The sequence below is a fragment of the Xiphias gladius genome, chromosome 1 (genome assembly GCF_016859285.1).
Source record: "Xiphias gladius isolate SHS-SW01 ecotype Sanya breed wild chromosome 1, ASM1685928v1, whole genome shotgun sequence".
Taxonomy (NCBI): Eukaryota; Metazoa; Chordata; class Actinopteri; order Istiophoriformes; family Xiphiidae; genus Xiphias; species Xiphias gladius.
Genome location: NC_053400.1, coordinates 35524682 through 35540931, shown reverse-complemented (window position 1 = coordinate 35540931; position 16250 = coordinate 35524682). Strand labels below are relative to the sequence as shown.

Here is a 16250-nt window from a genome sequence, read left to right as displayed (position 1 = left end):
ATTTAGTTTGATTTCTAAATAACCTGCATGTTCTAATCTAAATCCTTATTATAGCAACACTTTTCATCATGACTCTCAGAAAAGAACTCATTTGTATCTGAAAATGACCTCATATGCGGGGTTTACCCTATATATGTTTTACCTGGAAAGGTTCATAAAAGAAGGCTTCCACTCCCTCAGATAGACCTCGAATCAGTCCAAATGGGTTACCCAGGACGTCCAGACCCAGAACCAAAACATACATCTGCCTCAGGAACTGCATGCAGAAAAAACACCATGTTTTACATCAAAGCTTTTAAAATCCTTTCAAACAAAGTCTTGTCCAAACCTGTCACAGGCTGAATGTTCACCCAGAGAGATGCTTCCTTCTCAGATCATTTTGTTTCAAGAGTTTTTAGAAGCATGAGCAGGAAAACTTTTCAGGATTTAATTTAAAAAAATACAAGACAAGCAGCAGGACACTGTTTAAACACTGTGGTAGTTAGCCAGCCCCCAGTAGCCAGTAGCCAGTAGATATTGCTGCAGGCTCAATGAGAATGACACTCGACTCTATTGCCCCTCTAAAAAAGAAGATAATAAACGAAGGAGATTAGCTCCATGGTTTAACTCCCAAACCCGCATATTAAAGCAAACACTGTGAAAAGGATATGGTGTTCTACCAAACTGGAAGGATCCTGCTTTGCCTGGCATGATAGTCTTAAAACATAGGAGAACCCTCTGTAATGCCAGAGCAGCCTATTACTCATCTATCATAGAGTAAAATAAAAACAACCCTCGGTTTCTTTTCAATACTGTAACCAGGCTGACAGAGAGTCATAGCTCCACTGATCCGTGTATTTCTTTAGCTCTAAGTAGCGACGGTTTAATGAGCTTCTTTAATGATAAAATTCTAACTATTAAAGACTAAATTCACCATCTCCTGCCCTCAACAAGCACGGATTTATCTTCAAACACAGGCACCTTGGAAACAGCTGTAAAACCTGATATATATTGAGACAGTTTTTAACTCCCATCGACCTTCGCCAACTAACTTCAACAATGTCTTCATCTAAACCATCAACCTATCTCCTAGATCCCATCCAAACTAGGCTCTCAAGGAAGTGTTACCCTTCGATAGCACCTCTTTTATTAGATATAATCAATATGTCTTTATTAACAGGCTATGTACCGCAGTCCTTTAAAATAGCTGTAATCAAACCTCTTCTTAAAAAGCCTACTCTTGATCCAGATGTTTTAGCCAACTATAGTTTCATATCTAACCTTCCATTTAACTCTAAGATCCTTGAGAAAGCTGTTGCCAACCAGTTGTGTGACTTTCCACATAATAATAGTTTACTTGAGGATTTTCAGTCAGGATTTAGAGTGCATCATAGCACAGAGACAGCATGGGTGAAAGTTGCAAATGATCTTCTAATTGCATCGGACAAATGACTTAGGGCTGCATTTTACACAATTTACTATTACAACCTATTACAGACACTGGAACATTTAATTGGCTTTAAAGGAACCGCTCTAAGCTAGTTTAGGTCCTATTTATCAGATCGATTTCGAGTTTGTGCAGTACTGATAAATCCTAAATATTATTAGGAAACACTCCATAAACTTAAATTGTTACACAGATGATACCCAATTGTACTTGTCAATGAAGTCTGATGAAACCAATCAGTTAGCTAAATCTAACTAAAGCTAACTTGGCCTCTTCTCCATCCCATATTATTTATTATACATCTTTATTCTCTATGTCCCTCGTCTCTCTCTCTCTCTCTCTCTCTCTTTCCCTCTCAACCCAACTGGTCGCCCACCATGAGCATGGTTCTGTTCAAGGTTTCTACCTTTTAAAATTGAGTTTTTCCTTGCAACTGTTGCCAAGTACTTGCTCATGGGGGATGTTGGATCTCTGTAAATATAACTATACAGATTTTGGTGTAGACTTGCTCTATATGAAAAGTGCCCTGAGATATCTTCTTATGATTTGGCGCTATATAAATGAAACTAAATTGAATTGAACTGAATTAATCACATAAACTTTCATTCATGTAATTTTAAAGCTTAGTGTCCATATGATCAGAGAGAATAAAGCAGGAAAACATGATATCTGTAAGTGGGTGTGGAGACACCCACTCCTGGACACATGCACTCTACATGTATTCTGCAAGTCTCAGCCAGTAGGATCTTCAACAAACCCAACAACACACTGAGACAGAAGCTGGTCCACCCTGAGGACCACAAAGCCAAACATCAGCAGAGCAGTGTGATGTATAGAGTCCAATGCTATGAGGACTCTGGTATAAAACAACTATTAAACAAGTTTGAGGTCCAACACAGGAGGAAGGAACTGAAGAAGATGTACGGATAAAGAGGAGAAATGTCTTCAGGAATCTAAGATAAACCTTCTTGTCTCTGACTGAACACCTTTAGATATACAATGACCTGATGACTGAGACTCAGTCAGAGATTGTAATGTTACCTGTTCACTGTAGTGTCGAACCACCGCCCACATCAGCTTCTCCCTGCGGTAAAACTGGTACTTCACCTCGAAGAAGGCAAGTCTGTCAGAGACAGAGACAACCAAACATCAAACACGGGAGACTAACACTTTGAGATTCAACTCCACATAAGACCAGACAGGAAGAACAACTTTTACTTTGGCAGGGCAAAGCAATAAATGTTTCCTCTTCCTGTGACTGCAGCGTTTAAATGTTAAAAATATGGTCTGATTGCAGTGTTGGGAATGTTTACTTTCTTTGGTCTGTGCACTGATGTGTTGGTTGATGTGTTGTACTGATGACAGAGCAGCTTTGCAGCATTTTAACTAAAGCCGTCTAAACTCCACAATAAAATTCTGAGCAGCAGCAAGTGACTCACTTGAAGACGAGGTCGTCGACATCGGTCAGCGTAGCTCCGATACTTTTCAGCAGCAGGTTAAGAGACTGAACAGCTGCCGTCTCCTGAGCTGAGTCCTCACCGCTGGAGCCCAGAGACAGACTCAGATGGAGCTGAAATATAAAATATAAACCGAGACACACAGACTGAGATGGATCTGAGATCTGAAATATATAAAAAAAAAACCCAAAATAAACAGAGAAGGAATGGAAAGAAAGACATCAAGACTTCAATGCCAACATGAATCAGCACAGGTTCAGATTTCTTTCCCCAGACATTGAACTATTCAGGTCTCTAAGTTTTTTTTGCTGCACTGAGAAACATTTTCTTTAATCAACACAACCTGAACATGTTTGCAGTCGTCAACTCTTCAGGTTGGAATGCCATACTGTTTAGGAAAACTCATACTGGCTTGATTCAGAGTGTTAGAGGTTTTACAGAAGTCAAAAAGAAGAGGTTTAAACTGTGTGTCTGTTCACCTTGATGGGTGAGATGTGGAAATGTTCAAAGAAGCTGAGTCCTGACGTGTCAGTGAGCGATGCCTCCATCAGCTCGGCCTGCAGCAGCTGCAGATCTGTTTCTAGAAGCTGCAACTGAAACACAAACAACAGCTCAAACATGTCAGATTTTATCCCTTTGCGTGTTGCTTATGTGTCAAGGAACTGTCAAACTGTTGCCTTGTTCTACCTTCTGTCTGTCAGCCTGGGGGTCCACAGCAGGTGTGAACAGAGCCAAGATGGCTCCCAGAAAACCCTGATCAAGCTTCACTGCCATCTCCTGAACCAGTGCCATGAAGTACCTGAAGTACACACAAAGATTTGAAATACTTTATTGAATCAGTCACAGTTTAAAGGATTCAAATATTCACAGAGGGTGTAAATGTTCTCTGGCAGTCATGGCAGTCTGGCAGATTAGACGGCGATCTGATGTCAAAATCAGCAGCAAAGATATGAATGCAGCCAAGAAGCATTCGAGACAGACTTAAGTCTGATTGTTTCACCTTAAGCTGATCATGAGGTACTGAGGGTGAACTGAGAACATCTGGGTGAGGCTCCTGTCCATAAAGTCTTCCTGAATCCCAGGGGAGGCTGGGGACATGGATTTTAACTGGGCCATGTTCAAAGCATACATTGTGAAGTCTGCTGCTCAGAAAGTCATAAGGTGCCTGCTGCAGAGGCAACTTTAGGAATATGGTGGCGGACACCAGCTGTGAGGGAAGCTTTCCTGTTAGGCTTCTTGGCAAAGGAGACTCCAGAACAAGTACTGGGCTTAGTCCATGGAGGAAAACTGCTGACCTGAACTGAGGATACTGTCAGATGTTGGAAGGAAAACTTTGAGGAACTCCTAAACCACACTGACTTGTCCTCCATAAAGGAGGTAGAGCTGGAAGACTTGTCCACGTCTCTGGTGGAGGTCACTTAGGGAGTTGAAATGTTCTTCAGTAGCACCCAATTTGGACGGTATTCGTCCTGAGATACTTAAAGCTCTGGACATTGTGAGACTGTATTGTAGACTCTTAGCATGTGGTATGGCAGAATGGGGTGGTGGTTTACATTTTCTTCCACAACTATCGGGGTATCACACTGTTCAGCCTCCTTGGGAAAGCTTTTGTCAGGCTGCTCAAATGAAACTCATCATAATGTTGAACTGGTTATTACTCACTGTAACTGGTTCACTATCATTTCAAACTGTTTCTTACTCACTGTAAACTGGTTTACCATCATGTTAAACTGGTTGTTACTACTGTAAACTGGTCTACGGTCAGGTTAAAGTGGTTGATACTCACTTGAACTGCATGACACTGCTGTGCTGGTTGAACCTGGTGATGATCGACACGTCAATGAATGGCTTTGGCTCTGTGGAGACGAAGAGTTACAGAGACTCAGCTCATCACAAAAAACAGACATAGATCAAACTGAATCAGTCAACATTTCTGATAATTATTCTTAAACATGTTTTTTACAGACATTTTCTGTTTGATTTAATTCTTTGTTTTTAAATAAAACCTAATCATGCTGCTTGGTTCATAAGTCCAAAACTTTGGTTTTTAATGACATACTTTAATTTTCTTTGTCTCGTTCCAATAATATGCTGCTGTGAGGTAATTTTGATGTGGTCATCACCAAACTAGCATAAAATTAACTTTTAAAATTAAAAATAGAAGAATTTTAATGTGAAGCACCTAAAGGTCTTTACTGTGAAACATAGAGCTATATGACGGCAACTGGACTTGCTTGAGGTTCTTGAAAATGTTTCACCTCTCATCCAAAAGGCGTCTTGATTTCTAACTGACTGGTGTGGAGTCCCAGGCATTTACCTCCTTGCGAGATACTTGAGAGTCGTGGGAGTCACATGTGAGTGAGGGCTTGAAGTGCACAGGGATGCAGTTTTTGTTATAGATTTTCCTGAAATTTTCAGACATTCCCGCAACACAAGGAACGACAATGTTGTTCAGTTTATTGTTCTTTCCAGGTTTTGTTGCGGTAGTATCTGAAAAACTCAGGAGAATCTTTAACAAACAACACATTCTTCTGCACTTCAAGCCCAGTAACACTGAGGCAGAAGCTTGTCTACCCTAAGGACAAAACATCCAGACATAAGCAGGGCAATGTAGTGTATACAGTTCAATGCAGTGAGGAATACACAGACCTGTACATTGGGCAAACAAAACTGCTTCACGGGCATGGCACAACACAGGAGAGCCAACTTGTCATGTCAGGACTCAGCAGTCCACCTACACTCATTTGAGGACAGCAATGTGCACATTTTTGCCAGAGAAGACCAATGGTTTGAAAGAGGAGACAAAGAAGCCAACTATGTTAAACTGGAATGACCATTACTAAACATAGGAGGTGGTCTACAACACCACCTATCAGCCACTTACAATGCAGTCATGAGATCCCTCCCCAGGCAGCTTAACACTCAATTCAAACCTTGGCTCATGTGACCCTAACAACTCACATGATGGCCAGATGGGTCAACGACTCACATGTGACCTAAATGACTCTCAAGGTGTTAACTACCATACAAGAGGTTAAATGCCTGAGACTGTAAGTCAGTTAGACCTGAAGAAGCCTTTCGTATGAGATGGGAAACGTCTTCAGGAACCTCAAGCAAGTCCAGTTGCCTTTGTATATCACTTGTATATCACAGACATAGAGCCCTGATAATGCCGTTTGTGCTCAGTTCAGAATGACTCACACATTTTGTCTGTTAGTTGTTTGGAAATGTGACGTTATATATATATATAACACACATATATATATATTATATAACACACACATATATATATATATATATATATATATATATATATATATATATGATGTTTAACAAAGGTGGGTGACGGAGAGCACCTCAGAAAACAAGTACAAGCTGTAGAGAGTTCTGCAGCAAAGCTCTGAAACGTTAGTTTTGGTTTGTGAGTAAAACCAGAGTTAAAATAGAGGTGCAAAAGACTGTAGAAGCAGGTAATTAACATGACCCACCTGAATCCAGAGCGATGGATTTTGGAGGTGGTACTGGATGGAAGACAATGGGGAAGATCGCACCTGGCAGCTGGTTGTCCACCTGCATACAGAAACCAAGTTACTCAAACAGATGAGTGTGTTTGTATGTGTCCACCTGCAAACAGAAACCACGATAGTCATACAGGTGAGTGTGTTTCTGGACAGGTGTTTGTATTTAGGTGTGTGAGTGTGTTTACCTGCAGCCAGTGCAGTTGAGCTCTCAGGCTGCGCTGGTGCAGTGACTGTTTGAACTCCACCTGGATCCCAGACAGGAAGTTCCTCCTCACTTGGCAGGAAAATGGCTGACGCATCATCATGGTGGTGGTGCTGAGGTTCACCTGATGACCAGTGACATCACACACTCTCAGTCAGCTCACTGGACAAATGACTGATCATTTATCAGTTATCAAAGAACAGAGACAAAATGTGTTTCTTCTTCGTGAGAGTCTGTGGGGGGTCTAGATGTGTGTATACAGTCTGTTAATCTGGGGGTGTCTGGATGTTTGTATCCAGTCTGTTAATGTGGGGGGATCCATCGTTCCATCCTTCCAATTTCTGCTGCTTATCCGGGGTCAGGTTGGTCGATGGAAACAAGTTAGGCCAGATGTCCCTCTCCCCAGCAACATTTTCCAGTTAATCCTGGGGGATCCAAAGGTGTTATCGGGCCAGATGACTTTATATAATCTCTCCAGCGTGATCTGGGTCTACCCCAGGGTCTCCTGCCAGTTGGATGTGCCCGGAAGACCTTCAATGGAAGGCGCCCAGGTGGCATGTTAATCAGATACCTGAACCATCTCAACTGGTTCCATTCGACGCAAAGAAGCAGCGACTCTACTCCCAGCTCCTTCCGGATGTTGGAGCTCCTGTCCCTATCTATAAGGGTGAGTCCAGCCACCTTGCAGAGGAAACTTATTTCAGCCGCTTGTATCCGCGATTTCATTCTTTTGGTCACTACCCAAAGATCATGATCATGGTTGAAGGTCGGACCATAGATCAACTAGTGAACTGAAAGCTTTGCCTTTTGGCTCAGCTCCCTCTTCACCACAACAGTCCAGTACAATGCCTGTTTTACTGTTGACACCGCACCGATTCGCCTGTCAATCTCATGCTCCATCCAGTTAATTTATGTCAAATGAATTTTTGCCTGTAAATAATTATCAAAGAAACTTCAAACACAAATATATTTCTGGATGTTTGTATCAATCTGTTAATATGCATGTTTATCTCTGACCTCCAGGTTGGTCTCCAGTTTGACCCAGCCCCCTTCCATCTTCCCGCTCAGCTGACTCTGGTAGGTTTTCTCAAGCAGGTTGATGTTCTTCTGACTGAACGGCTTCCAGCGATTCTTCGGCTTCATCTCCCAAACAACACCTGAGCTGTGACACAGAAAAAACATCTACACTGTAACACAGGTGATGTGTTAATGTTTAACTAGTGTTGTGTCTACCTGGTGAAGTTAACGACGATATTTTAAATTCTATTCTTTTAATGACATTCTGCTGTGACTGCAGACTGAGATCAGTAATTTGTTTTTATTTTTGCAGGGTTTCCCAATGTGACAGGCTGCATCAATGGCATTTATATCCCTATCACTGTTCCTGCAGTTAACAAAAGAGACTATTTGAATAGGATGTCTTTCCACGGCATTAATGTGCAAGTATATTGACTACTGTCTTAAAACAACAAGGACTATATATCACATTATGCATCCACTATATAAATACAGGAGAGTTTGATGGTTACCTGCTTGGTGACAGACGGCACCCATACCAGCCCTATCTGTTGACCCCTTACCCTGACCCTGAGCCGGGCCCCCAACAGTGTTTCACTGTAGCCCACTGCAGGACTAGAGCCCGGGTTGAGATGTCAATAAGCATGCTCAAAGCTTGTTCCAGTGCCTATGTAGACACAAGGTAACCTATGAGGGGGCATGTGACATTATTGTGGCATATGTTGTTCTCGATAATACTACCACAATATTATGGAAAGAGCAACACCCTGCCATACAAATGAACAACCATTAGGAAAACCATCCCATTCACCCTGCAGATGTCCATGATGGAAGAGCTGTCCAAAACCAATTCCCAGATTAAGTTACCACAACCCCCGGCAGTCAAATAAAGACAAACCATTCACAATTCATTTGGTTTTCTTTACTTCCTACAAATGCAACAATTAGTATTTTTATATTGTCCCAACTTTATTTTCACATTTTCTCTGAAGATTTGCTCATACTCACCATAAGCATGTATTAGAACTTCTAACTGCAGTGGGGTGAAGCAGGATTACCTTTTTTTCGCCAGCTGCCATTGTGAATATTAGTAGCAGCAAATCGGAGCTCCATTGATAATGGCTTTTTATCATTCACCAGGCACGCGCTTAACTCAGAATGAACATACTCAGAGCTGATTGAACCAACTCAGATCAGCTGTTTGTTCAAGTTTAGGCTCGGAGTTTGTTAAACCTGCTTTCCGGAATAGACTCCTGGTGATGTGGTTTCCTGGTGATATGTTGGTGTTTACCTGGTGATGCCGATGTAAGCAATCTCCTGCCTGCTGGTATTGTTGATCAGCGAGAGTCCGAGGTTTTGCAAGGACACCTTCACTTCCTGCTGAAACTGTTCAAGCTCCTCGGCCTGCCGAGCCTTCGTCACCACGCCGACATCCTCGGTGAACAGCACCACCCGCTGACATCCGTCCAGGAATGAAACCCAGTGGACCTGAGACAGGCTGTCGTAGGAGAATTGACCTACCTCGTCCTGAATGAACAGAGACTGACTGTCAGCTTATGTATTTTATAGAAAAGTCAGTTGTAGTGTGACTCATTTTTGCACTCAGCTCTGTCCACTAGGTTTTACTAGTATGGCAGTGTGAATAAAGTGTGTATATTTAAACCTGTATTAAGGGGGCAGCAGAACTGCAGAGAAACACAAAATATTACCAGCTTATATAGTACTTGTAGTTAATATGTTAAGAAAAAGCTATTATTTCCAGATCCAGCAGACACAGAGCATGTCAATAATTAATTGTGGAGCTCCTCTGGGTTCTATTCTCGGTCCTTTATATTTTCAGTTTGGTTAAAGCTTCATTAATTCATTTCTTTGTCCACTTGAGGGCAGAAGTACAACCTGAAAATTTTTTTCTCAGTGGACCAAGTTTATTCAGTTGTTATGGAGATACGGTTTAAAGTTCAACAATAAAGTAGCTGATGCTAATGTGATCAAACATGTTTCCACATCCATACACATTTCCATATCCAGCAGTTACAAAACAACATTATCATTCCATTTCCATAGCCAGCAGTTACAAAACACCATTATTATTCATTTGGAGTGGTTTTTGTGTCCACCTGATGAATATAAGTCCAGCATTCCCTCTTTTCTATCCCTGTTTTTGATCTCTACCAGCTCCTAAGGGTAATCTCTGGCTCATTAGCTGCTAAATACTATATTCACCAGCTGGTCTCTAACAGTGTCTGTCCGCTGTTTGCTGTTGAGCAGGGAGTGGACAGTGGCTTTTTACATCTTTTTCTCTGAATACAGCTGAGACTGAACCAGACAGTAAATGTGCATAATACCAAAACAAGGAGCTAAAAGAGGCTTAAAAACCTCTTTCTCTGCATCTACCAGAAACACCATTACAGACAGTCACTTGGTAACATAGAATTATTGATTAGTGTATCTTTGTGTCAGTCAGACCTTCAGCAGGTCCAGCTCTCCTGAATGCTCCATGCAGCTCCATCTGAGTGTTCGGATGCCCGCTGGGTCGTCCCATGCAAACCGCCGAGCCTGGCCAGGTTTCAGCTCATGAACCACCGCTGAGCCGCTGAGGATTAAACAGAAAATTGTCAAACAAATCTCTGAATTTCTGCAGAGTAAAATTTGAATCAGCACTTATTTCTAAATATATTAGACTGCATGATGAGATGACATTATTAATGACATCAGCAGTGACTCTAATACTAGGACTACTAGTACCCAGGACTTTCACTGCTGCTTTCAACTCAAGATTACTTTCTGTGTTTTCAATTAATGGAATTTGTTGTGGACCCTTGGGTTTTTTAATCAGTTGCTGTGGTGATTTTTATTCTTCAAATTTCTAGCTTTTTTTATTGACCAAAAACCAGGTGGATGGAAACATGTGGCTCAGATAGTCTCCACCTTAACTTGGTGGAGGGGTTTTTGTACCCTCATGACCCTGGGAGCTGTGTTGTTGGGAGCAACAGATGGAAGGTTCTCACAGGTAGGGCTCAGACCAGGAAGGACTCAAGAACCCTTGCGAAGTGGCAACTTAAGGAGTGAGCTACAATTAAATAGACCAGGGACCCCTCCTAGAGTCAGGCCTGGGTGGTGGACGCCAGGCCTACACCCACGGGGCCCCCAGCTGTGAAAACTCGAGGGATGTGAAACACCACATTTCTGGTGAGGAAAAAACTGGTGCTGGCGCACCTGGCGCCAGCTACAAAACTAAACCTCTGGTTAGGAACTGGACTCTCTCCTTTTCCAAAGTTGCCCGGGGTGAAAGGAACTGGGCAGGTGTGGGAGTACTCAAAAACCCTGGCTGAGTGCAGCTGTGTTGGAGTTTTGCCTGGAGAACCAGAGAGTCTCTTTTATGTGACTGAGTGTCACCGAGGGGAAGAATCTAACTGTGGTTTGTGTTTATGAACTGAACAACAGGAATAACTATCAAGCTTTCTTGGAGTCTCTGGTTGGGGTCCTGGGGAGTCTATAGTTCTGGTGGCGACATAATGAGTGTACTTGGTAGCAGAACACCTGAGGCCACAGATGAATAATCAATTTTATCTGCAACTGTATGTCTCGGTCACTTGGATAAAGAGAGGAGCAGAGCTGTCAGCTGATCACCACCTGCTGGACAGACCTGGTAAACCCAAACGAGAAGTGAGGGTGGCTGGACATGACTTGGTAAGGACCCTGTCAGAAAGGTCTTCATCTCCCACCTGTGGCAATTTTTTCTTCTGCATCTCAAGGGAAGTCGGGTACACAGAACCCAAGTGGGCCAAGTTTAAAGTCTCAATTGTGGTGGTGGCTTCTCTGGGCTCTGGACAGAAAGTTGTAGGTGTCTTTTGTAGCGGGAGCCAAAGAACCTGCTGAGAAAGAAGCTGTGTCCACTGCTTGGTCCAGAAGACTCCTGAAACAGCAGACAGGAATCAGGAGACCAGAAGGGCTGAAGCAAAACCTCTGGTGTGGGAGGAATTCAGGGAGGGTGTGGAGAAGGACTTTCAGTCGGCCTCACAGAGGATCTGACAAACCATCAGATGACTCAGGAGGGGTAGGCAGGGCATAGTCCAGACTGTTTTTTAGCAGGGAGAGGAACTGCTGGCCTGGACCAAGGATATTGTCGGAAAGTGGAAGGAGAAGTTTGATGAACTCCTAAACCTGACTGACTCGTCCCCCATAGAGGAGAGGGCAGTGTCTTGGTTGCCATGCCTTTACAGTGTTGCCTGGAATGAGGAGGTGGTTTAGTTGGTTCAGTCATCTGATCAGGATCCTCCTTGATGCCTCCCTGTGGAGGTTTTCCAGGCAAATCCAACATGGAGGAGACCATCGGCAGACCCAGAACACACTGGGGAGATTATGTATCTGATAAGCCTAGGGACGCTCCAGGAAGGACATATGAACCTCCTATACTTAGATGATTTTATCAAAAACACTCAAACATCAACCAGGGTTGAAGCTTTTCAGTCAATTTCTCCCCAGGTTTATTGAAAACTTTGTAAGTGTGTGCGTTGACCTCTGACCTCTGTGTGTAACTGATGGTGACCCAGGGTGTGTGGTTGAGCAGCAAGGCGAGAGCTGCTCCATCATAATAATCACTGAAGCTGATGATGGTGGAGTGATCGGAGATGTTGACATCCACGATGATCCCACCACACTGAAACAACACACACACATAAAAAGCCCTGAAATGCACTGAACTCTCTGAGAAAATCAGAGGAGGTGATTGATCCAACAGAAACACTGACCATGTCAAGGCTCAGGAGGGTGCCGTTGTCCTGCCTGTTGAAAAAGAAGAACTTGGAGATGGATTCAGATCCGACCACACGGACACACAACTTCCCTGAGCTGTTCTCTGGCCACAGAGGGAGGCACTGCAGTACAACAATAACAGAAAAACGTTATAAGAACAACAACAACATGAACAGGACAGCAACAATGACAACTACAACACTGTATTGACTACTTGCTACTTTAGTCAAGACTTCAAATAAAAGCCCAGTTTGTAGATCAACAAAAGTTCAGATTCATTATAGAGTTCTTCTCAGCTTTCCACCTGCTGTTGCACGGTTTGTTTGTTTTTCGAACATGAAATATAAAAAAATATTCGTTGAATAGCAAAAAAAATGGTCAGAAATCCAGTCTGAGTCATGGTCAAAAACTGAATGCTTCTTTCACTCACTGCATTTCCTTATTAACTAAATGCAATGCTCTCCCAATGCTCTTTGGGAGTCATAGTTGATGTTTCTCCCATAGAGATCTTGGACTCTGTCAAATACTGACTCTGTCTGTGGGACAAACAAGCATATTCACCTCTGTGGAGGAGATGTAGTGCCACTTGGTGGAGGTCTGACTGGTGACTTCTCCCACCTCCAGCTCATAGGATGACTTGTTAACTAGCGTGTAGAAAGGACTCATGGTGACAATCCTCGTCAGGTTAAAACTGCTCATCTGGATACTAACACCCACCTGGACAGACAAACACAAAGTATGAAGCCAAAGTAAAACAGTAAAGAGTAATGAATCAAAATATGGCTGGAACTGATAATTATTTTGGAATCAACTAGTCTGCCAACTATTTTCTAAATTAATCAGTTACTTGGTCTATTAAAGGTTTAAAAACATAGTCAAAAAACATAGATCTTAACTTCCCATAACCCAATGTGATTTACATACCGTAAATGTCTGTTTAAGTTGGACCAACGAAGCAAATAGTCCCTTTTGTAAGGGTAAAAAAAGAAAATTTGTGGAATTTTTGTTTAAAAACTATCACTCGACTAATTGATTAATCGTTGGCCTTTTCTAATCTTATTTTACCTACTCTAATCGAGTGCTTGTTGTAGAGCTTTTGACCATGTCACATTGTCTTAAATCAGCTTATTTGTTTAGATATTGGAAATGTAGATGTTAAAACTTTCCATGATTCTGAGCATCACCAACAATCTACATATGAAGACTGGGTGAGACAGCCAAAAGCCCCACAACAAGCAAGTAAGGACTTTGAGCTGAGATTGTTTTGTCAATTAATATGACCTGATTTGATCTAATCTAGTCTTCAAAAATGCCACCATTTGAGAAACAAAGACGAAGCATCTTGGTTGTGCATTATTCAGCTGGTTTTTTAATAGTTGTAAATCCAGGATATGAGCACTGAGTTCTATTTTAACAAAACAAAATCACTAAAACCTTTTTATTAAACAGATACACTAAGTGAAGTTTTTAGTCACCAGAAAGTCCATGTTGTTGGTGGGACAGCGAACGCAGCCATAACTTCCAACAGTATCCAGAGAAAAGCCATCAGACCAGGAGCTGGTGGAGACGCACAGCTGAAGCTGCAACAAACACCAATTTACCAGTCAGAACAACACAACACACTGAGCTACTGCTGTTAGTTACTAGAAAATCTGACATTTTCATCATGATAAAATATAGCTGGGTGTATTTTTAGTCTTACTACTATTTCAATGCTTCTGTTTGAAGTGTGTTTGTGACTAAAATATTTGAAAACCTTTGAAAAGAATTAGACTTTCAGAACAAAATTGAGATTCTTGGTCTTAAAGCATCTGTTCATTTAAGACTGGAGGAAAAAAAACCTTAATTCAAAAACTGAATTAAAATTCCAAATATTCAAGTTCATTTAATTAAAACATTCAAAATTTTGGTATGACAACACAGAAATTCAGGTACACACATGAACTTTGGGTTAAAATTCAGGTAAGCACTGATCCAAATATTCAGGTAAAACACAAAAATTTGGATAAAAAAACCAAAAATTTTCAGCAAGACCAAACACAAAAACTTAGATATAAAATTTGGGTGAGTAGCAAAATGTTTATTGACATCTAGCTGATGGTTGTTTAGATGAGTGTTGAAGACATGGACATCACATCCACAGACATAGAAATCAACATCGACTCAACATTGGGACTCTAGACCTCCCCAGATATTTGTCTCACCTTGCTCTTGCTGAAGAGGGTTTTCTTCCTGAAGGAGAACAGTACGATGTCTCGGTAGTCTGCTGGGTGTTTGACGCTGATGTCTTCGGCTCTGTACTGCAGCACTCGAGACGTTTTGTTGATGATCCAGTACGGGCTGAAGAGCGACAGCACCAGGCGGCTCGTCGTCCTTGTCACATGAACACTCACGTCCACTGTCATGTTGGTGTCCGAGTCGCAGGTGAGACACGTGGCAAAGAACTCAGACATATCCTGTTTGATACGAACATGTCCGTGCCAGTCGCGGCCCTGATACCTCATCAGCACCAATGACAAAATCTCACCTGAGACGCGGGCAGTCAGGAGGTCTGACGTGCTGCCTTCCTGAAGCTCGTAAGAGTCGGCTGAGCTCTGGTGAAGAAATACCAGATTAAATTAGACCAGATTGCGTATGAGCCTCCAGTTAGACGAGATCAAGTTAAATCAGATTAAAATAGGATGTTTGACATGCTGCCTTCATAAAGCTCAAAGGAGTCTGTGGAGCTATGAGGAGGAAAAACTGGATTATACCACATTAGATTAGATCGATAGATTAGGTTATCTGAGGGTAAAATAAATGTTTAGATGACTTATTTTGGACAAATTAACTTCAGTTTGTTTGTTCTGTGTAAAGGTCTTTTGTTATTTCTTTTTGATCCTATTTTTGCTTGATTCTGAGGAAGCTGTTGTACCTCCATCATGTAGCGAACGGTGTAGGGCAGCAGGTTGCGTAGCGTGGCTACAGGGTGGAAGTGGATGACGTAGGCGGGGTCCCAATCCTCCTCCCCGTGGCTGGCGATGTGTCGCAGGTTGTCTGGGACAGCCAGCGTGCTGATCATCAGCGGCAGCAGGCTGTTGTCAGTCGCAGGACACTGCAGCACTGAACGTACCTCTAAGCTGCGGTGCACCTGCTCCTTCCAGGCCACGCAGGTGGAGGATGGACTATACTGACCATCCAGATGACCTGCTGGACGTACAAACAGCTGACATCTGGAGGACAAAGGGAGATTAAAATAAAGTCAACACCTCCTTAACACCTGTAGAACCACCTGGACCTGCTAACCTGCACACCTAGTGCTACAGGAACTACAATGGGCTACACTGACAGCACTGCTGCCAAAAAGTTTGTAGAATGTCTTCTGTCTGCTGAACTGAATGTAAATTAATCTACATGAATGAGAATTAGTTTCTGCTGGATGAAAATTTATTCGTAAAACCTGAATGTCGGCTCGAAAAATAGAGTTCAGAGGCTCACCTCTGACTAGGGAATTCATTATAATGCCAGGACTGGACTTTAGTTTGGCATTCAGCAAACTTTTTAATCCCTAAATCATTTTTGGGTTGGTGGCGTATATATTTGGTCCAAGAAAATTCCATTAGATGGGAAAGTGACAGTTAATAGCAGAACGGAAAATTGAAAAATTGGAAGCAGAGAGGGGGTCTTGTAACAAAGATCCCCAGCTGTGGTATGTGGAATGTGCTGTAATCATTTGGCTACCAGGACCCTCAGAGTGGGAAAGATTTCTTATTTATGTTGTCCTACTTGGATCTTTTCTTTTATTTTCTCGTGTGTAAGCAAATTAAACAGATGCTCAGAGTAGCAGAGAACATCTAAGTCAAGGCTCATGAACTTCAGGATGAAACAAACAT

The 16250-nt window shown here is 42.3% G+C and overlaps 1 protein-coding gene across 1 annotated transcript in view; it reads right to left on the bottom strand.

The window, feature by feature from the left end:
• The window catches only part of vps13c (vacuolar protein sorting 13 homolog C), an 81015-nt gene that overhangs the window by 13180 nt on the left and 51585 nt on the right, over positions 1-16250 (bottom strand). The window contains exons 62-78 of the mRNA XM_040128137.1: positions 15293-15590; positions 14583-14972; positions 13854-13958; positions 12940-13095; positions 12375-12500; positions 12150-12283; positions 10090-10216; positions 8915-9150; positions 7624-7768; positions 6590-6730; positions 6372-6453; positions 4670-4739; positions 3571-3682; positions 3363-3476; positions 2866-2996; positions 2468-2549; positions 143-256 (exon numbers count right to left, since the gene is read on the bottom strand). Of these exons, the coding sequence (XP_039984071.1) occupies positions 143-256; positions 2468-2549; positions 2866-2996; positions 3363-3476; positions 3571-3682; positions 4670-4739; positions 6372-6453; positions 6590-6730; positions 7624-7768; positions 8915-9150; positions 10090-10216; positions 12150-12283; positions 12375-12500; positions 12940-13095; positions 13854-13958; positions 14583-14972; positions 15293-15590 (2563 nt within the window). The remainder of the gene's footprint in view (positions 1-142; positions 257-2467; positions 2550-2865; positions 2997-3362; positions 3477-3570; positions 3683-4669; positions 4740-6371; positions 6454-6589; positions 6731-7623; positions 7769-8914; positions 9151-10089; positions 10217-12149; positions 12284-12374; positions 12501-12939; positions 13096-13853; positions 13959-14582; positions 14973-15292; positions 15591-16250) is intronic.